Here is a 21,258-nt window from a genome sequence, read left to right as displayed (position 1 = left end):
ACAGGATGGCCGTGCGGCCAAATTTCATGGCGCAATGTATCCTTTAATCATTTTCGAAATCTAATTGATGCAAATGATAATTTATTTGCCTCCAAATGAAAAATCACCACATGAATAACTATTAGTAGTCATTTCGGGATGTTCTAGTAACTAACGTATGAAATATTGTTATCATGAGATTTGAAATTCAAATTTTGATAAACTCAAGATAAATACCTCCTTTATATGTTAGTCATTATTTCAAAGATTAATAGTTGTCTATGATTTATCTCCTCCGTATTTAAACTTTTGGCACGATAAATGACTATTAGTCTTAGATTTAATTTACAAATCCCATAAGAATAGCACTATGCACTAGTCAATATCCATCATTCCATCCTATCCATCCAGAAGGCTTTTCGAAATCTAATCGGGTTCGTTAATAAAATGCCTTACAAAGTTCTATCAATAGAACTACTTAATCAATGCTAAATTTCTAAGTAAGCATTTGTGTCCATTAAAAAGATAAGAGAATTATCTACAAATTTCTAAATATATGAGCTCCATCTAGACGTGGAATTAATTGAGTTAAATGAATGATTCCTCTCGCATCAACGTAATCCATTGGAAAATAAACAAAACGAAACGTATCCCCACACGTTCATCGTCGTCGCCTAAATTATATTCCTACCTACCCATCAGATACCTGAATTTCGAAGGAGTAACTAGATAAAACTCTATTGCAGGTAAAGAATGAGTAACCAAAACAAGTGCAGCTACTTTTACAGGTACAACTTCCCCCGAACCCTTGGGGGCCGGTGGCGGTCTTATCAGAGGAACTCAACGAGAAACCGGCAATCTCGATGTATCTCTTCTTCGAGCCATTCGTGGCGGCGCAGATTCTTCTTCTGCAGTTCCCCACTGGAATTCCTCCTGCTATTTTTCTGTCCCATTCCGCGTGATGCGCCTCCTCTCCTGAAGATGCGATCTTGTCGGAGAAAGGCGAGCTTTCCATCGGCGCCGTCCGTTTAGCGGTGACGATGAAGCGGTCCCTGCGCTTGCCCTTCATCTTTCTGATCATTGTCGCCGTGCTCTCCGTCTTCAGTTTCCGGGCGGCGCTCGAGGACAGTCGCCGCCGCGAGCGGCCGCCCGAGGCCCCGCCGGCGGTCAACGCCTCGCTCGTGCTTCTGGCGGCGGAGGAGGACGGGGAGCTGGAAAAGGACGTGAACGATCTTCTCCACGGGATCTTCCCCTCCTCAGCCCGCCGCCGCCGCGACACCGAGGAACGCCTGCGGAGCTACTCGGAATGGCGGCGGGAGAGCCGCATCGAGGTTCGGCGGCGGACCTCGGCGCGGTTCGCCAAACGGCTTCGCGCGCCCAAGGACCACATGGCGCTCCCCGACTTCCGCCGCGCGCTCCGCGATTGGTTCCGGCGCCGCCGGTTCGATCCGGGGGTCATGTCCGACCTCCTCGATCTCGTCAAGAGCCCCATCGACCGCCACCGCGGCCTCTCGGACGGGAGCGGAAATGGGGGTCGGCGTTACGGCTCCTGCGCCGTGGTCGGAAACAGCGGGATTCTCCTCGAAAGCAACCACGGCGAGTTGATCGACGGCCACGAGTTCGTGATCCGCCTCAACAACGCCCGCGTCGTCGGTTACGGCCCGCGCGTCGGCACAAAGACCGACCTCTCCTTCGTCAACAGCAACATCCTCCACCTCTGCGCTCGGAGGTCGGGCTGCTACTGCCACCCTTACGGCGAGAGCGTCCCAATCGCGATGTACATCTGCCAGGCCGTCCACTTCCTCGACTACGCCGTCTGCAACTCCTCCCGCAAGGCGCCGCTCCTCATCACCGACTTGCGATTCGACATGCTCTGTTCTCGCATCGTCAAGTACTACTCCTTGAAGAGGTTCACGGAGACCACAGGGACGCCGGCGCCGGAGTGGGCGAAGGCCCACAACGAGAAGATGTTCCACTACTCATCGGGCATGCAGGCGGTGATGCTCGCACTGGGGATCTGCGATCGGGTCAGCGTTTTCGGGTTCGGGAAGTCGCCGGCGGCGAAGCACCACTACCATACCAACCAGAAGGCGGAGCTGGACCTGCACGATTACGCGGCGGAGTATGCCCTGTACCGTGATCTGGTCGAGCAGCCGCAGGCAATCCCATTCCTCACAGACTCAGGATTTAAGCTTCCTCCTGTGGTATTCTACCAATGAACTACATTGAGATGCTGAAGTTGGGTCTCTCAGTCATCACACTTTCAGGTAAATACTTGCTAAAGAACATGAAGAAGATAGTTTTAGCACAATTATTTGTCCATGTGGTTACAGGAAAACAATTGAAATGCAGTGTAAAATTTTGGAATTTGCTTGACTCACTTAGCTTGATCTTTCATGGCACATGGTCCTTGCTGTCTAACAATGCTCCAACCTGTTATTAGAGTGGGGTTTGGGTTGGATTGTTCTTCAACTAAAATTCTTAGTTTTCCATAATGATCAATTGTTTTTCAATTCTACATAACTACTACAACAGTTGACGAGCAATTTCCAAAATAGTTGGAACCTTTGGTTGACTTACAATAGTTGAAACATTAAAAGAGTACCAAAATAATATTGAAGATCCAAGCATCAACGCGGCTCAAGATTCTCAAGCTGGCTTGCGACAATCACAATGTTGTTAGATTCTTCATAATAGTTACTCAAAGATGTATGTTAGTCCAACGATTGAATATCCAATCACACGCATTCTCGAGCAGCGGAGCTGCTCTTTCTCCTAAGGGAGAACTGGGTGCCGTCATCTTAATACCCTTAAGAGATGTATTCTGCGTATCTCCGCGGAGGGCGATCTCCCTTCTTATATAGAGCTTCGATGGGTAGATTGCACGCTTCTTGAGTGAACACGCTTCCCAAAGCTTTCCTCAAAAGCTAGCATCGAGAAGGTGTCCCTGCCATCTTATCATAACGGGACAAGCATATCTTTGCAGAAGCGCGGAAGTTTCTCTCATATGATTCTCTGTCTTGTCGTTCGATTTTCTGTCTATCTGCGCCGATCGTCGGCGGCACTAACTCCCAAAAGGATTTAGACATGTGTCCCCCTATCTTGTTTGTTGGCTACTAGTCTGACTGGGCTCCCCTCGATTGGTTCGGTCGATCGATTTTTCAATCTCATATGCCTGTGCTGCGGTTGATCGGCTAGAGTATCCTTTGCCTTTGTGCACTATAAGCTCGATCATCTCTCGCCGAACTTTTCCGGTCGACCGGGGATGAAAAGCTTTCTGATCGGCTGGTCACTTAATTGACCCCCACTGACCTTGATGTCTACCGAAATCCTAAACTTTCTCAGAGATGGACCCTCCTGAGTCATCCCTGAATCATCACCGGATCACTATTCATCCAGATATCTTTTATAGTCCGTTCTTATAAAGGGAGTTAAATTACAATATCAATTTATAACGGAATAATATTAAATTTTACTCATGCGATTCAATAAAATGCCGAATAAAGTTTAATGAACAAGCTTAACAGCAAATTTGAACTTTTGTCTTCTACCTAAAATTAAGATACTAGTGAGCATTTGTACTCTCAAGCAAATCGCCAGGCTTTCATTTTGCCAAACCACCAAATTTGATCATCTAACATCGCTGATCATCAGCTCTCGCTGATGAAGCATCCGAATTAACAACACGAGTAAATTAACATGATGCAGAGAATTGAGAAGGTCAACTACTTGCAATCTGAACTGATTTCTGGAGGGCCTGGAGGAGGCTCCTCATAATTCTCGGCTCCCCCGGTGGCGCTTGATCCTTCATTGGTCCATTCCTCGTGGCTCGGAACAACGGGCCGGAGCTGCCGGTGGCCGGGAAAACCAGGCAGTCTATGTAGGCAAACACTTCGGCCTTCCCGTTATCAATCTCTATAAATCCCAATCTCGCGCCGCCTTCTACCTTGTCCACCTACTTCCACGGCAAAATCGATCATCTTGCAAGTTACAGAAAGATCGATTTTCTCATCACTGCAATTAATTTAAAAGATCACGGACCTTGAGAGGAACAGGAAGCGGCAAATTGGCACCTTGGCACAAACTGTTTGCCCACTGTATGTTGTAATACACCATTTCATAGATTCGGTAGTACGTACATTAGTTAATTGCAATGCGTACTTAGCTTGTTTACTTACTTGGAAGAGGAGGGTCTCGAACAGCGGGATGTCGGTATTGGCAGGCAGCTTCATTGTCGCCAGAGAGACGCCGTCGTCATCCTCGACGCCGGCTTGTACTTTGCTATCTTTCCCCAACGAGGCACGAAGCGGCGCGACGGCTGATTCCAGCACCTTGCTCCGGAGCTTCGGGGAGGTGACGCCGGCGAGAGGCAGAGCGGCGCTGGCGGCGGCAGAAATGATGAGTCGTGGTGGTGAGGGGTTCAGTTGATTGGCGAAGCGGATAAGCAGCTTCCCTGCCGCGGCTGCCATGGCTTGGTGGGTGGGGATTGAGTGGTTGGGTCGTGCTGGTTCTCTCAGTACAAGGGCCGCTTGGTGCTGTTTTGGATAGGTTGGTTTCTAGGCAAAGCGTTGAGCCACGTAGCGTGAAATTTAGAAATTTAGAAACAGCTTATCTAACAAAATTTAGAAATTATACTACCGGACAGTTCCTCAGTCCCTAAATTTTTCTGTTCTCGTATCCCCTGTCGATCGGACGGATCAGATTATATCTCAAGGCATCATGACATCTTTAAGATGTGTGCAATATTCTCGTGATGTGTAAAATATTCTTGAGATGTAATCTAATCTGTCCGATCAACAAAGGGACACAGGGACAGAAAAATTTGAGGACAGAAGATCCAAACTCCAATGATACACTCAATTTCTCTAACTTCTTACATTCAAATTATAATTTTGATAAATTAATTGATAAATTTTTTTAATAAATAATTATCTAATAAGATTAAATTGATGGGCCATCGGTTATTAATATTTTTCGATTTACTTTAATTGCTAATGAAAAATTTCTGTAGATCGAACAGATCGATCTAGAATTAATCAATGTATAATTTCAAAAAACATATATTACCACACTTATAAAATAATAAAATAATAGTAGTCCTCAAATGTATTATTGAATATTATTATCTCCTACTATATGCATTAAATAAATAATACATTTGACTTTCAATAATATTTAGATTATAATAGTTACGAAATTATAACGGTTATAATGTACTTATCTTGTTCAACAATATTTAAGTTGTAATAACTCTGAGATCATAATTGGTATAACATAATAATAATTATGATTTTATAATTGCTATAATATAAAATTATCTTATTTAATAATACTCATGTTGTAGCAGCTAAGAACTTTAACTACTATAACTACCATAATAATTATCGTAATCACTATAATTCTGATTTATCGTATTTATAAGATTGATTAATGGAACTAAGTGATAGAAAATAATAATATAGTAACAATATACTGAAAAGTACAAAGGAGATGTTTTTTATTTTTTTTTCCTTATAGTTTTGTAAGTGTAAGTACCCCGAATAAATTTTGATGTGATCAACTAGGTTAATTAAGTTATGTTCTATTATATCTGATCCTTGTGTCTAAGTGTGCAGAACTTAGAAACACAAAAAGTCGAGCAGAAGACTCAGCTAGCGATAAGGATGACATGGGAAGCGAGTCGACGGACTCAATGCATCCGAAAGACAAGGTGCTGCGAAAGAGTATACCGACGAAAGAGAAGGATGCGCGCGGCGCTTATGAGAGACGAGAAGTCGGAGCGGAAGACTGCTCGAGGAGACATGCTAGAGTTATGTTTGGATGAGCTCAACTCTGGATGATTGAAAAATCACCCAAGCGATCGGAGTCAAAGCTTGACAAAGTCAACTATGAGTTGGCCTTGTCCAAGTGCCTAGACCAAGTCTAGGCGCCCGGAGAGGGTCCGGGTGCACTTGGTGCTGAATAGACGCCTCGTCATAATGGATCACTTTCATGTCTAGGTCAACAGTGATTCAGGCACCTAGATCGGTCCGTGCGTCTGAGAGTGCATAAACGACTTATCACTTAGCTGTTGTAAAGTAGATTGAGGCCACCAACTGGGGTGTCAGGACCTCATCCGAGTGCCCAAAATGCGCCATGTCAATAAACAATCACTTCGACCAATGAAGTTATAAAAGGATGCTTGAGGCGCAAGATTCAACACAACACTTGAATTCAAGATGCCAAATTCTATTTAATTCTTTTATAGTCTTTCTCTGTACTTAATTGGTGTAAGAGGCTATTCCTCCAGAAGGAGATTTTCAGTGAAACTTTCAAAGTCTTGAATTAACAATCTTCTGATTGCAAACCAAGTAAATCAGTCTTGTCTCTTACTATTCTTTTTATGTCTATTCTGATTAACTTTTGTTCAACTAATGTGTGTTGTCTTTTCTAAATAGAAAACAAAAGAAAGTGTTGACTTCTTAACAGGGAAATTCACCCCTTTCTTGTTGGTCACCCGGGACCAATAAGTAATATCAGGGCGAGGATGTTTTAAAAGGACTAACCGTCGACTAAAGCAACAAGAAATGATCGGAACTAGCATCTATCCATCAGTGTTCGAGGGAGAGTTTGCTTTTTAGAAGAAATGCATGGAGATCTTTTTCAAAACTGACTTTGGTATGTTATTAACAATTAAATTTGATTTTGAAGTGCCTAAAAGTAAAGATGAAAAAAAACTTGAGAAACATTATTGGACTAACAAGCAAACGGAAGAATTTATGGTAAACGGTAAGGCCAAGTTCTATCTTTTGAGTGTGCTACCTGCTCAACAACTCGGAAGAATCGGTGCTTACAAATGTGTAAAAGAACTTTGAAAAAAGTTCTTGGAACTCCACGAAGAACCAAGAAAAGAAGAATCTGACTCTTTGATGGATATCACCTTGTCATCAGAGGAATTCGAGACCGAAGAGATCATCGACACAGTTCTAGTGCCACTTCGAAAGAGAGTATTGATGAAGGGAGAGTGTCCACCGACGAATACTATAAGGTAAGTCAGGTATGTAAGCTTCCTCCAGATCAACTGTATGAGTGTATTAAAATGCTAAGTAAATCTTTGTGTAAAACTAGATCTAAATATATAAAATATGATCATAATTTTAAAATTTTTCAATGACTAAATTGACATTTTAAATTTTACAAGGGTTAAATTAGAAAAATTTCTAGAAATTATATATCATAAAAACTTATGATAAATCCAGTAGATAAGAACTTATTTTGGTTCCTAAAACATGTTTAACTTAACTAAAATTAATTTTTTTATGCGTGTTTTAGTTTTAATTTGCCTTTATATTGCTTAAAATGGTTTTCTAGTTAAATTTATCAAATAAATTATTTTGTATCCCATCTATTTCAAATTAATTATATTTTAATTTTTTTTATGAATAAGAAATTTGTTACTTATTAGTGGAAAAACTTTCAGAATTTTTTTGACTATTAAATATTTTTTTATAAATATCTTAATGAAAATCATATTTTAAAGAATTTAAAATAATTTATGAGTTATTTTTGTAAAAAATTATTTTTATATAATAAAATATTATGTTCTCTATTAAAATAAGATTGTTCAATATTTTGTGATCGATTTATTTTAAATTTTTTATCAAAAATAATATTCTTAAAATTTAAAATTATCTAAACATTCTCTTTAAAAATTTAAAATTTTTTTAGATAAGCATGAAATTTTATATACTAAAAAAAATTATCACGATTTTTAGATATGATTCTATTTTTAACTATTTAATTTTAAAAAATAATATATTATTTAACTAGAAAACCATTTTAAGCAATATAAAGGCAAACTAGAAATATATATTTCTGATTAAATAATTTGTACCGGTCAAGATTAATATCCTTTTGTGGTAAATTTTTTTTATTTTGATCTCTCTATTTCTGTTGACCATCATAATTTTTAATACTATTCAAAATTTAAAAATAATTTTTAAATTATTTTTGAAGAATGTAGTGTTTAATTATTAGAAATTCCGATATTGAAAAATAATTTTTGAAAATTTTTCTCAAATTTGGATATTGTTTAATCAAACTTAGAAAATTTCTTCATATATTTTTTTTCAAACATTAACTACTATGTTTTTATATGATCAAATGGAAAGAAAAATTTAAGAGTTATGGGATATCTTACCGGTACTTAATTTGAAATATCTTACTTGTAATAATTGTCAAATTATTATATTATTATAATAATTGTCGAATTATTGTATTATTACAATAATTACTTTTTTTATTATTTAACCCTAACTTGACTTGGAGTTGATACACATTAAAAAAAAAAAAAAGATTGTATGTACATCGGGGAAGTTTTGATGTGATTATCCGAGTTAAATTAGGTTATGTTATATTTGATCCTTGTTTGTAAGTGTGCAGGAACTTAGGAATACAAGAAGTCGAGCCGAAGACGCAGCTAGCTAGAAGTAGGGGTGAGCATTCGATTAATTTGGTTAATTTGATATTAATTTTGTATAAATTCTTTTTATTGTTATTTTAAACAAATTTAGTTAATTCGGTTAATTCAGTTTTAGTAAAACTTTGATTTGATTTGGTTATCCAATACTAAATCGATTTTTGGTTAATTCAGTTAATTTATGGACCCAATTAACCGAATGCTCACCCCTAGCTAGAAGGATAGTACGAGAAGCGAGTCGATGGATTCGGTGCATTCGAGGGATGAGGCGTTGCAGAAAAGTACATTGGCGGACGAGAAGGACGAGCGCAATGCTTCCAAGGAACGAGAAGCTAGAGTGGAGGACTGCTCAAGGAGACAAGGTCGCAGTGAGGTTCGGATGAGCTCAACTCTGGATGGCCGAAAAATCACCCAAGTGATCAGAGTCAAAGTTGGACAAAGTCAACTCTAAGTTGACCTTGTCCAAGCGCCGGACCAAGTCCAAGCGCTCAGACTCCGAGCGTCTGGAGAGGGTCAAGGTGCCCGAACTGCCTTGGTGTCGACCAAGCGCCTCGTCACGGCAGATCACTTTCGGGTCCAAGTCAATAGCGATTTGGGCTCTTGGATGGGTCTATGTGACCGGAAGTGGATAAACGACTTATCATTTAGTTGTTGTGAAGCGGATTGAGCCAACTAGTTGGGGGCGCCTGGACCTGATTTGGGCATCCAGAATACGCCACATCAGCAAAAGGTCATTTCGACTGGTGAAGCTATAAAAGGAGGCTTGGGGCTCAAGATTCAACACAACACTTGAATTCGAACTTCCAAATGCTTTTATAGTCTTTCTTTGAACTTAGTTGCTGTAAGAGACTACTCCGCTAAAAAAAGATTCTCAATGGAATTTTTAAAGTCTTGAACTAGCAATCTTTTAATTGCAAATCAAATAAATTGGTCTTGTCTCTTACTATTCTTTTTATATTTATTCTTATTAACTTTTATTCAGTGTTGTCTTTGCTAAAACGAGAAAGTAAAAAGAAAGTATTGACTTTCTTATTAGGACAATTTATCCCCTTTTTTCAGTCACCTGGAACCAACAATTGTAAGTTTTTCATAAGAGATTTTGATGTCCCTAAGACATAGTATAGTTGGTGAGTGCATGACATCTCTGATTATGTATATATATTTATCTTCCTCTATATCTATAAGACCGATATTAGAAGGGTCATTATTTCTCTCTATATTCATGGGGCTGGTACTAGCAGATTTACACACTTTTTTTTCTTTTTTTTTTTGTTTTTTTCATAAGAGATTTTGACATAAGCTGGCCAAACATGCTCTTACGCGCAGGGCCCTGCCTACCAATGGTTCTATGGTCTGGGCCAACGCATGATGTGATCAGCAAGTGATTCTGGCTCACCTAATTGCTTCTTCTTCAGACAATGTTTTCCCGTGAATGTGAAGCAACATAGGAATTGAAGACAGAAAGACAGATAGACTGATAGAGCTAGAGCGAGCAGCAGGGCGAGGGAGATGCTGTGGTGAGCCAGCAGTGAACAATAGGAATTAATATTGTGGATCAATAGTCAATAGTTAGGCTCTGATACCAGTTAGATTCACTCGATGAATCGCACGCGATCCTTCTCAGAGTGCAACAGTTTCCACGTACCATCACTGTTCGGCTACAAATTAAGAAGCTCGCGTAATCTCTACTAATTGCCAAGTGTTATTAGTTTTGTAAATTGTGCAGATAAATCATGGGCTAATCTTAACACAAAGCTCCACAGGAACCCTATTTCAACACAAAAATGGGAACACAACATTCTCGGACGTGGGTAAAGATCCACATGAAAGGATATAAAGTTATTATTAAATGGGTTGCATCAACAACATGAAAGGATATAAAGTTATTATTAAATGGGTTGCATCCACCATGCATTTATTTATTTTAATAATTTAAATGTTCAGATTTCTTAAAATTAATCTTAATAAAAGACTGTCTTTTTTTATTCATCTATCAAGTAAATATATTAATATTCAAATTTTGATTATCTTATCATTCTTTCAGGCTCCGTTTAATAGATGGGATATGATAAATAATATCCAATGGATTAAATATTATCTTACATTTTTCTCATTTATTAGACGGAATAGGAATTATAAAGTAAGTGATAATTGGTACGATAAACCATCATTGACTCCCCAGAATATGATAAATTGAGTTGGGATGATAACTTTTCTTATCCTATCTACTATCCTAATATCCTATTTAGTGTTCTACCATTGCCTTACATGACACTCGAAGCATCTGATTTGATTGTTTATAGTTTCCATATGCCAGGAAACTTATGGATAGCAAAAATTAATCTAGCCAACTCAAAAACTACAAAGAGTTTAATTTAATTACAAATTTAGCACATAATTTTTATGATACTTGTTCTAGCCAAATATCGTGGATTGTCAAGTCACCAGTCAACGAATGAGCTAACACACACGTTTTACGAAGATCATTAATGAGGAGGATGAAGGGGACCTGGCAGACACTCCAAAAGAGGCTTAGACAAGCGCGGAAGATTCTCGACAGACTACACTGATGCTCAAGTTAGGGTTTACTTGAGGTCATATGCTGAATGAAGAATATGGAGAAGAAATGTAGAACCTAATGGAGTCGATGGGAGAGTTCGAAATCTGAAATATTTTGCACTTACCTTCTTTAGGATTTATATAACTGTTCAAAGAATATCGCCATGTCAGAGCCAATTATAAGACTAGATCTGATAGTCATTAGCCGTCTCTCCATCCATTAAGCGCTATGTGTTCAAAGGAGGGCATCTAAGAGACTAGATATGATAACCATGTAACCACTTCTCCATTCACCTAATGCCATTCACCTAATGCCATGTGTTCTGGAATATTTGTCATCATTGTTTGCATCTTCTAAAAAAATGACCTCATCGATGAGGGTTTAATATGAGTCCCGATCCGAAGATCGATGAGGAAATGACGTCGACGAAGTGACCTTGAGAATAGATGAAGTCAGAGATTGGGGTTGAGGTCTAGATGATGTAGGGATATGAGACTGAGGTTTGGATGATGTCGGAGATGTGAGTTGAAACTGAGGCCTGGATGATGCCAGGAGTTGAGATTGAGGCCTGGATGATGTCGAGAGTTGAGATTGAGGCCTGGATGATGTTGGAATATGAGATTGAGGCCTAGATGATGTTAGGATCTAAGACCGAGGCCTTGGTGATGTTGGAATCTAAGACTTAAACTGAGGCCCAAATGATGCCGGGATATGAGACTAAGGTCTCAATGATGCCGACAGTTGAGGCTAAGTCAGGATAGATGTTTCGATCTTAGGTTGAAGCATGGGTGGTGCCGGGATCTAAGACTAAGTTTGAGGCTCAAGTGATGCCAGGATATGAGACTAAGATGGAAGTCCGAGTGATGTCAAGATCTGAGACTGATGCCTGGATGATGTCAGGACACTACAAGAGAAAAGCTGAAAGATAACTCTTTTTACATATTGTCTAGGTAGCTAAAAAAATATTGTTAAAAGCATTATTATTAAAAGTTCACTCAAAGACAATGCTTAAAAAGCATTGTCATTGCCTCCAGGACGTAGCGCAGACGGTGGACGCATAGTATCTCTGGCGTAATGGCCAGGGGTCGATTCTCAAGAACTGACGACCTAGGGTTTACCCCGCCATGCGCCTATGGCCTGTGTACCTGCATGAACTTCCCTTCATATCCGTGGGGCCGACACTAGGAGGGCCGCTAAGGTAGCGGATCTACCTTTTTAAAAAGCATTGTCATTTTTTAAAAAGACAATACTTTTGCGTTGTCATTTTTGCAAAGACAACACTTTTGTAATGATTAAAAAGAATTGTAATTTTTTTTTGCAAAAACAACGCTTTTGCAACATATAAAGTGCGTTATTTTTTTTTATTTATAAAATCATTGTCTATTATATTTATATCACGAACTACTTAATTAAATCCTTATAAATAGCATTAATTAAAATATAATGAACGTACAACTAATCAATCTTCTTACTATTGAACTAGAAATGTGTAATAGAAAATATGTATGCATAATCCACAAACTTTATATACATGTTGTCTATATAAAAGAAAAATCCTATTAAGCTCCATTTATTATGTTGGTTGTTGGGCTGAAGGTGTTAGGGGTCACCGAATTCAGTGGAGAGTTGCTTCTCGATGTGCTTGAGGTTCCTGCAGCACTGCTACAAGAAACGAAATAGAAAAGAACATGGTTACTTAAATTATGGAAAGGGAAATGAAAATCCAACTCAAATTTCCCATGAGATTAGGATTAAAGCACAATTGCATTGTATTAACTCACTATGAGAAACATCCACATAATTCATCTCTTAGTAAGATCATTATCTCGAAAGAATGAGTTATCTAAAATTAAAATATCTATTATACATTTAATACATGTTCCTTCTATTCTTTACCATCCATTAAGTTCATATTTCAATAAAGGACAAATAAGAGGATTCGAATCTTAAATAGTAATGTCACACATTCATCTACACTACGGCATACATCCCTATTTCAACTAATTGAATCCATGAGTTGGCTTAAGAAAGTCCAATCTAGTTTGCAAATCTAAAATTGATAAAAGCATGACACTAAACTTATAGGAGAGCTATTGAAGTTGAAACTTTGCAATGATAATTACCAATGTATGGGTCTCGGTGTCGAAACTTCTCGAATCTTGCTTCTGCTTTTTCAATTAGCCTATCAATGTGGTCTAGATCCTCTTGTGAATTTGAACAATAATATATCTTAGCATTCTTATCGGTAACTGAGAAAGTACAATAATGGCTTTAGTAGTATAACAAAATGACTTTATGAAACCATAAAGAATATCACAATTAACAGTAAAATAAAGTGAAATTATATCTACGATAATAAGACATTTATATCTTAATATTGTACTTCTAATATTTCAGATGTTAGTATATAAATCAGAGTATGAAATTCACAGGTGGCTTTGGAATCTCAAAATTGGGTTTCCAAGGCCTTCAACAAGGCATATATCATAGAAGGTACACCAAGTACAAGTGCTTCTTTATTAATGCATCATGATTCTATGACGTGGTATTTACCATTTGATCTGTAAAGCCTGAAGGAAACACAACAACAACAACAAACAATAACAACCAAGGCTTTTTCCACTAGATAGGATCGATTGTATTAATCCTTTTATGCCATTGAACTCTATCTCCTATTATATCATTATCTATATTTAAATAAATTTTATCCTGTTTTATTATTGCTAACCAAGTCTTTTTTGGTCTTCCTTTTTCTCGTTTGATATGCATGTTTATCATAGTTTCACATCGCCTAACTGGAGTATTTATTGGTCGTCTAAGTACATGTCCGTACCATCTTAAACGTGTCTCTCGGAGTTTGTCCTCAATAGATACAACCCCGACTTTCTCTTTAATGCTCTCATTTCTTATTTTGTCCATTTTCCTATGTCCACACATCCACCTTAACATCCTCATCTCTGCAGCTCTTATTTTCTGCTCATGTGCTCAAATCATAGCCCAACATTCAACTCCATATAACATAGTAGGTCTAACTGCGATTTTATAGAACTTACCTTTAAGTTTAAGAGGTACTTTACGGTCACATAGAACACTCGACGCTCCCCTCCATTTCACCCATCCTGCTTGTATTCTATGTAAGACATCTCTCTCAATCCCTCCATCATTTTGTAAAAATGATCCTATATATTTAAATATCTCAGTTTCGGGCAACTCGTCCTCTTCTATCTTAACAATTGTTTCATTACTTCTAATATTACTAAACTTAAATTCCATATATTCTGTCTTTAATCTACTAAGCTTAAAACCTTTCCCTTCTAGTGTTTCCCTCCAAGATTCTAGCTTAGCATTTACTCCTTCACGTGTCTCATCTACCAAAATAATATCATCTGTAAACAACATGCACCACGGTACTGTGTCTTGAATGTGCGCAGTGAGTTCGTCCATAATTAGTGTAAAAAGATAGGGACTTAGAGCTGATCCTTGATGTAACCCTATCTTTATTGGAAATGCTTCAGTTATTCCCCCTGAAATCTTTACTTTGGTCGTTACATCCTCATACATATCCTTAATTAGTTCAATATATGTTACGTTAACACATCTCTTTTTTTAAATTCTCCATATAATTTCTCTTGGGACTCTATCATAAACTTTTTCTAAGTCAATGAATACCATGTGTAGATCTTGTTTTTGCTCCTGATAGTTTTCAATTAATTGTCTACGAAGATGTATAGCTTCTATTGTCGACTTTCCAGGCATGAACCCAAATTGATTTTCTGTCACTGTGGTCTCCTTCCTTAATCTTTTTTCTATTACTTTTTCCCAAAGTTTCATATTATGACTCATTAGTTTAATACCTCTATAGTTTGCACAATTTTGTACATCTTCCTTATTCTTATATAAGGGAACTAGAGTACTTATCCTCCATTGATCAGGCATTTTTTTCATTTTCAATATTATGTTAAATAATTTTGTAAGTCATTCAATACCTTATTTCCCTAAGCACTTCCATACATCTATCGAAATATCATCTGGTCCAACGGCTTTTCCATTGTGCATCTCATTTAAAGTTTGTTTTACTTATGAAGTTTGAATTCTACGATAAAAATTCAAATTTCTATCCTCATTTGACCTAATTAAATTACCTAAGTTAAGTTGGTCACCTAAACCTTCATTAAAAAGTTGATGAAAATACCGCTTCCACCGCTTTTTTATTTCTCCATCGTTTACTAATACCCTATTACATTCATCTTTAATACATTTTATTTGGCTAAGATCTCTTGTTTTTCTTTCTCTCACTTTAGCTATTCTATAAATGTTTCTTTCCCCTTCTTTTGTATCCAATTTTTGATACAACCGTTCAAAAGCTTCATTTTTTGCTTCACTCACTACTTTCTTAGCTTCTTTCTTGCCTATTGTATATTTTTTCAAGTTTTCCTCGTTCTTACAAATATATAATTCCTTATAAGCTATTCATTTTTTCCTTCACTTTCTCTTGTACTTTCTCATTCCACCACCAAGATTCTTTACTTAGTGGTGCATGTCCCTTTGACTTACCGAGTACACTCTTAACTACTATTTTCAACTTTGATACCATCTTATCCCATGTTGTATTAGAGTCATCATATATTTCACCTAATGCTTGTACTTCTACCTTCTCCTAAATATATGTTACTTCCCATCCTTTAACTTCCACCACTTAATTCTAGGAATTGTATATATTTTCTTTCTATTAATACTATGTTTGAGGCGTATATCCAACACTACTACCCTATGTTGGGTAGTTAAGCTTTTTCCAGGGATGACTTTACAATCTTTACAAATCTTTCTATCCTTTTTCCTAACCATAAGAAAGTCAATTTGAGATTTATTATTCCCACTTTTGAATGTGACTAAGTGTTCTTCTCTTTTCTTAAAAACGTATTAGTTAATATAAGATCATATGCTATCGCAAAATCTAATATAGTTTTCTCTTCCTCATTCCTCGTTCCAAATCCATAACTCCCGTGTACTCTCTCATATTCCTCATTTTCCACTCCGGCATGCCCATTTAGGTCACCTCCTATTAAAATCATTTCATTTTAGATCACCTCCTAAACCCTAAAGCCTAAAGCCTAAAGCCTAAAGCCTAAAGCCTGAAGGAAAAAAATTATAAAACTTGAACAAAATGGAAAAATATGGAACAGTAAAATATTCTTCAAGAAAACTTTACCTCATCTACCAGTTTCATATATGAGTCGGCAGGATCAAAATTCTATTTATTCCTCACATTCATGCTGCTATATATACATATCCACAAATATTTTGCATGGACTAATTAGGAGCCACCATTGACAACCTGACTCCTGGCAATTCAAAACAAGTTACATGAAATGAAAAAAGTTATTGTCTCAAAAGATATAATACTGCGCTATAACAAAATTTGATATAAAGCATAGTGACAAAGTGAGCAATTCTTAATATGATTTTCAATTTTAAAAACACAACAGTACAAACTGCATACCTATTGAAAAGCACCTTCTTGAGTTCCATTAAGAAGGGTCACCCAATCTGGTTGGAACTTAAGCGAGCTCTTGTGTTGAAGTAGTTCTCTAACCTATGTGAATGACCCAAAACCAATTGGAGGAACAAATGATCCAAGATGAGTATTTGAAGAAGACAGTCTAAAAGTGCATAAGTAAATAAAGTCTAATAATGATAAAATGATATATCTTTTACTGATTAGCATTGGTATTCTTAATGAACTTGCTAAAATTTCTACCTCTTGCAAAATTTGTTGACCAGGAGAAATGATAGAACACACTTTGTGTTGCCACCAACCAGTTCCAAAAAAGAGGGAAACCAATTCGAGAGAAAAGAAGAAAGCAAAGTCTACTTCAAACACAATTAATCTGAAGAAAGGACATTTATACCAAACAAATTGAGGACCAATCTCTGAGATGACCTTCTACCAACCAGCAGACCAAACCTTGGGGCCTTCAACAACAACTGCAAATGGCGTGGGTATCAAAGGAATCAGGAAGGAAGAATCAGTGAAGAGGAAAAACTCAATTTGTTTTGCTTACCGGAGTTATGGATTTCTAAAAACCCAAGTCAGTCTTGGGAGGCTCGGTAACCCTAGCAGCCCAGAAGACAGGCATTATGAGGGAGCCGGTAGCGAGGGAGAACATGGAGGTCAGCCAAGGGTAGGGGAAGATGTTGAGGACCTTCTTGTTGTAGATGTTGAACACCACGTTCAGCATCCACCACGTCGTGAAGTAAAATCTGATCTTGACCTTCTGCACCGTCGCCGATCGACCATCTAAGCCCTAACGAGCCGAGGAACCCCTTGGTAGTCTCCGCAAAGAGCCATCCCTCCTCCATCAGATTGGTGACCAGGGTATTGATCTTGCGGTATCACTGCTCACTTCGCGCGGTAGCGAAGGTTTTCAAGGCGAGGCGTGATTGGTGATAGCTTTTTAGATGGGATTTTGACCACGATTCGAGGATGATGAATCAAGAAGGAAGGGGGCAAAGATGGCGGTGAGTGGAAAAAAGAGGCGGAGATGAATTTTGGAGTTTTCGAGATGAGTTTTCGTGAAAGGAGGTTTTGGCGGAGTAAATTAGCTGACATAGTGTTAAAAAATTATTGTTGTAAATATTAAAAAAAATATTAATAGACAATATTTTTTATGACAAAAACAATATCAATATATAACACTGAAAAAAATAGTCTTTAATAAGAAATATAAAATATATATAATATTTTTTTAGTAAAAGCATTATAAAAAAAGACAACACTTTTTTAAAAAATATTATCTTTTCAGTATTATGAAATCTCAATTTTCTTGTACTAGAATCTGAAACTAAGGCTAGTGTGATAACTAACTTGTCCTTTGATCAAACTTAAATCTTTGGAATAATTGTATTGAGCTTGTTCAATCAGACTCAAGTCTCATCTGGGTTAGGTCTAATTTCTTTGGGTTATATTTGACCCACCTTGACTTTGACTGACAGTTTAGTACGAATTTTAACCACATGGGACACATAGGGACAACAAGAATTCTTTGCATCACAAGTCTCTTCATCAAGTCTCCATCAAATTTAGTCGAAGGATACATAGTTCGACTGACTATATTGTGCTGAGTTATCTTCTTCTCTTATGTTTCTGGAAAATTGAGCTGAGGTGTTGGTATCTTAATGTGACAACTAACCGGGTCTCGGTCATCAAGGAGATAATGTGTTGCTTTTTAATGAACATGATACACGAGATCACATATCATCTTTATGATTGGCGCACTATTCCGTCTCATTAAATGGGCAACATGTGATATCCTCCTTGAGTCGCGAGCGCACTTTATCTTATTAATTGCGAAGGCATGTAGCGGTGTTGTTGCTGACGTAACTCTAGATCCAACAGTGGTGGTATGTTTCTGCTTATTTGGTCTCGACATTTGACGACTATTTTTGAACCACCTCGGGGATTAATGTATCATTTCATAACGGATCACTATTGGGTTTTAATAGGGAGAGATAATTTCATGATTGCAGTCGCTTAATCAACCGATCTTACAGCTAAGATGAGATCTCGTCATTCTTTTCTTGCCCTCCAATGGCTCGGTGGGTTGATGCGACAACCCTATTATATGCGCCAACCCTATTATACCACTATGAAAGTATATTAGGCTATTAGAAAGTGACACCGCCTTCATTCACTTTGCATCTTCTATCTTCTATCTCTATATTTTTTTTTATCCTTGTGTCCATGGCCATCAACAACCCAATATATCTCTAATATGAGTCCTAGTGGACTATTTTGTTGGTGCAGCAGAAATAGTTTGGATTGCTAAAGGAGAGAGTTGAATAGCGTACATGCAATTAAAAATAATTTATTTATCTTGGGAATGAACTAGCAAGGAGACACACATTAATTGAAAAATAACATAAACATAAAAAGGAAGAGGCCAAATTTACTTAGTTTACAACTAGGAAGTTGCTAGTCTAGGACAATGAAAAGTTCCACTAAGATCTCTTTTTTTTTTTTTTTTGAACATAAGTCAGAGGCAGAGAAACCCCTTGTAATAGTTGCATACAAGACCAAATTAGACATGAGGTTTGGGGTTCAAATCTCGACAAAGCCGAAGCAAATGCCTCCCTTATGTGCTAGTCACTATTCCAAAGGCTAGTAGCCGCCCGTGATTTACCTCCTCCGTATTGACCATGGGACGGGTTGGCGGGGGCGTTGTGGGCGAGCGTATTCGTCTTTTACCATCATACAAGACCAAATTAGAGAATTGAAAATAATTTAAATTAAATGAGTGTGTTGTTTCAACTTCGAGCTTCAACCTTCTTTTTATAGCCTTCATCTTCGATCTGACCATTTACTGGTGTGGCATTTCTAGGTGCCTGGATTCATCGACCTCTTATCCACTTTAGCAACAGTCCGCTAATGGCTCTGAATGACTCCTCACTTTTCGGGGGCATAGAAGTGATTCGGACACTTAGAATGTACTGACATGGACATCGTCCTGATCTGTTTCAACATTAGCTCCTACTAACGTGGCGATGACATTCAGGCGTCTGGAAGTAATCTGGGCACCTAAATTAGTTAACTTATGGACTTGACCATTTTCTTCTTCAATCGTCTAGGTGATTGTTTGGTCGCTTGAATTTTAGCTCGCCCTAACTCAATTCTGTTCTTCTGCTCAAGTATTCTTCTTTCCGACTTCTTGTCCTTTAGATGCATCTAGTGTGTCCTTCTCGCTTCATCAAAGTACTCTTTCGTAGCTTCTTATCTTTTAAATGCACTAATCTCATCATCTCCTTTCCGTGCCATCCTTCACGATTGCTTGCGTCATTTGCCATCTTAAATGTTTGTGTGTTTTTCTAAGTTCCTACACACTTAAACACACAAGCGAAATCCACAAGGTATAACTTAATTTGGTTGAACTCACATGAAAACAATAGCTCAACCACTTAGGGCACTTACATGTTTATGTGAGAGGTGCAGAACCTTAGCTCCAACTATAGTTCGACATCCTCGATGATCACAAGATTCACCTTCCGGCACCAAAGCATTGGCCACACGAACCGCCAATAGGTTATATGACCTATTTCCAAAGCCAGTTATCGAGCAATGTTAGGTTTCTCATTCTGTCTTTTCTACAAAACTTAGCCACCTACTTCCAATTCAACTTGTCCCAATTCACCCCTAATTCCTATCGCTTATTTGTAGTTTCATCATTATCTGTCGGTTGTACCAAGTCCCTCTTGACCCAGTTCTCTTCTATTCTTTCTTTTACTTCTGTTGTGGAGAATCCAGACTCTTCTACTTCACATCCTGGCCAGGATGTAATTTTCTCAGTGAATAGCCTTCCTCACACAAGGGATGGAAGGTCACTTCTTTTTTGTCAGACCCCCCTAACCGTTCACCTACTTAGCGAAACAATCTATCGACTTAGCCACCACTCAAATAATATAAACTGGACCAGGTGTACCTGAAGGCGACTGAGATCTTAGGTAGCCTAAAGTTTAATGTCGCTCAACTAGTGGAGAATGAGGTGCTACTTTATCGATTTGGGCTAAGTCTGAATGTGGGCTAAGTCTGAATGTAGTGCCCTTGGATAACTGACCAAGTAAGGTGTTTCCTTGGTTAAGTTTTCTCTATCATTGACTAACTTTTTCTATTTTTGTAGATCAAATCATGTTTAACACCTCAATGAACAAGAAGCTGAAGTAGGACCTGACTTATATGGATGACATATGGGCCTTGAAAGATGCGGTCAAGGCATCATCTGAACTGTCGTCACCCTATCCTTCTATGGTGAATAAATCTACTATGGCTATGGTTGAGACTTTTGAGGTTATAGTTACAATTGTTGTTGAGACTTTTGAGTCTACAGTCAAGACTAGGCTTCCTATTCCTACAGTGCCGACTTTTATTGCTACTGAGATGCTAGTCCTAATAATCGAGTTAGTTGAGTCTTCAGAGATGGTTGACCCTTGAGACCGAGATCCGAGTTGATGTCAGACCTTGTAACAAGGATTGAATGCCCAAGTGATCAGCCTCTCCTAGTCCAACCAAAATGGTTCAGGGTGGGAGTCAGAAGCCAATGGTCGAGGTCGGGGCCTCAAATAAGTGAAGATTAGTCCAATCTTATGGGGAAGACATTTGGGCGACATGTCCCATAAGAAGTTGCCCTCCAGAGGCGAGTGCTAAGGAAAAAAGTTATGATGTCCAAGGTTGTGGTGACTCCTTGGTTATTGGTAAAGCCACTGCTTCGAC

General features: G+C 38.2%; 2 protein-coding genes and 1 long non-coding RNA gene across 4 annotated transcripts; 1 reads left to right on the top strand and 2 right to left on the bottom strand.

Moving 5' to 3' along the window:
• Positions 1-785: 785 nt before the first annotated feature.
• LOC121980235 (sialyltransferase-like protein 1) lies at positions 786-2,359 on the top strand. Its single transcript, XM_042532205.1, has one exon. The coding sequence runs from the start codon at positions 1,020-1,022 to the stop codon at positions 2,196-2,198; it is 1,179 nt and encodes a 392-aa protein (XP_042388139.1). The 5' UTR covers positions 786-1,019; the 3' UTR covers positions 2,199-2,359.
• A 1,204-nt stretch (positions 2,360-3,563) lies between these two features.
• Positions 3,564-4,540, bottom strand: LOC121982641. Its single transcript, XM_042535775.1, has 3 exons — positions 4,158-4,540; positions 4,021-4,074; positions 3,564-3,934 (listed from the first exon to the last, which is right to left on the bottom strand). The coding sequence occupies exons 1-3, from the start codon at positions 4,446-4,448 to the stop codon at positions 3,701-3,703; spliced, it is 579 nt and encodes a 192-aa protein (XP_042391709.1). The 5' UTR covers positions 4,449-4,540; the 3' UTR covers positions 3,564-3,700.
• A 7,901-nt stretch (positions 4,541-12,441) lies between these two features.
• Positions 12,442-17,571, bottom strand: LOC121980234. 2 transcript variants are annotated; one of them, XR_006111459.1, is made up of 6 exons: positions 17,060-17,571; positions 16,907-16,982; positions 16,498-16,590; positions 16,207-16,339; positions 13,121-13,246; positions 12,442-12,659 (listed from the first exon to the last, which is right to left on the bottom strand). It is a non-coding gene; the product is annotated as an uncharacterized LOC121980234 (long non-coding RNA). The 2 variants fall into 2 exon arrangements; XR_006111458.1 differs by having other exon boundaries at positions 12,442-12,656.
• Between the last annotated feature and the right edge of the window lie 3,687 nt (positions 17,572-21,258).

The sequence above is a fragment of the Zingiber officinale genome, chromosome 5A, assembly GCF_018446385.1.
Source record: "Zingiber officinale cultivar Zhangliang chromosome 5A, Zo_v1.1, whole genome shotgun sequence".
Taxonomy (NCBI): domain Eukaryota; kingdom Viridiplantae; phylum Streptophyta; class Magnoliopsida; order Zingiberales; family Zingiberaceae; genus Zingiber; species Zingiber officinale.
This window is presented reverse-complemented; position numbering and strand designations above follow the sequence as displayed.

Excerpts from the sequence above, each read along its gene's own strand:
- LOC121980235 (XM_042532205.1), top strand. The coding sequence starts at position 1,020 with ATGAAGCGGTCCCTGCGCTTGCCCTTCATCTTTCTGATCATTGTCGCC.
- LOC121982641 (XM_042535775.1), bottom strand. The coding sequence starts at position 4,448 with ATGGCAGCCGCGGCAGGGAAGCTGCTTATCCGCTTCGCCAATCAACTG. Across the intron at positions 4,075-4,157 it reads TCGAGACCCTCCTCTTCCAA|TGGGCAAACAGTTTGTGCCA; the intron begins GTAAGTAAACAA and ends TACAACATACAG. Across the intron at positions 3,935-4,020 it reads CGCTTCCTGTTCCTCTCAAG|GTGGACAAGGTAGAAGGCGG; the intron begins GTCCGTGATCTT and ends CCGTGGAAGTAG.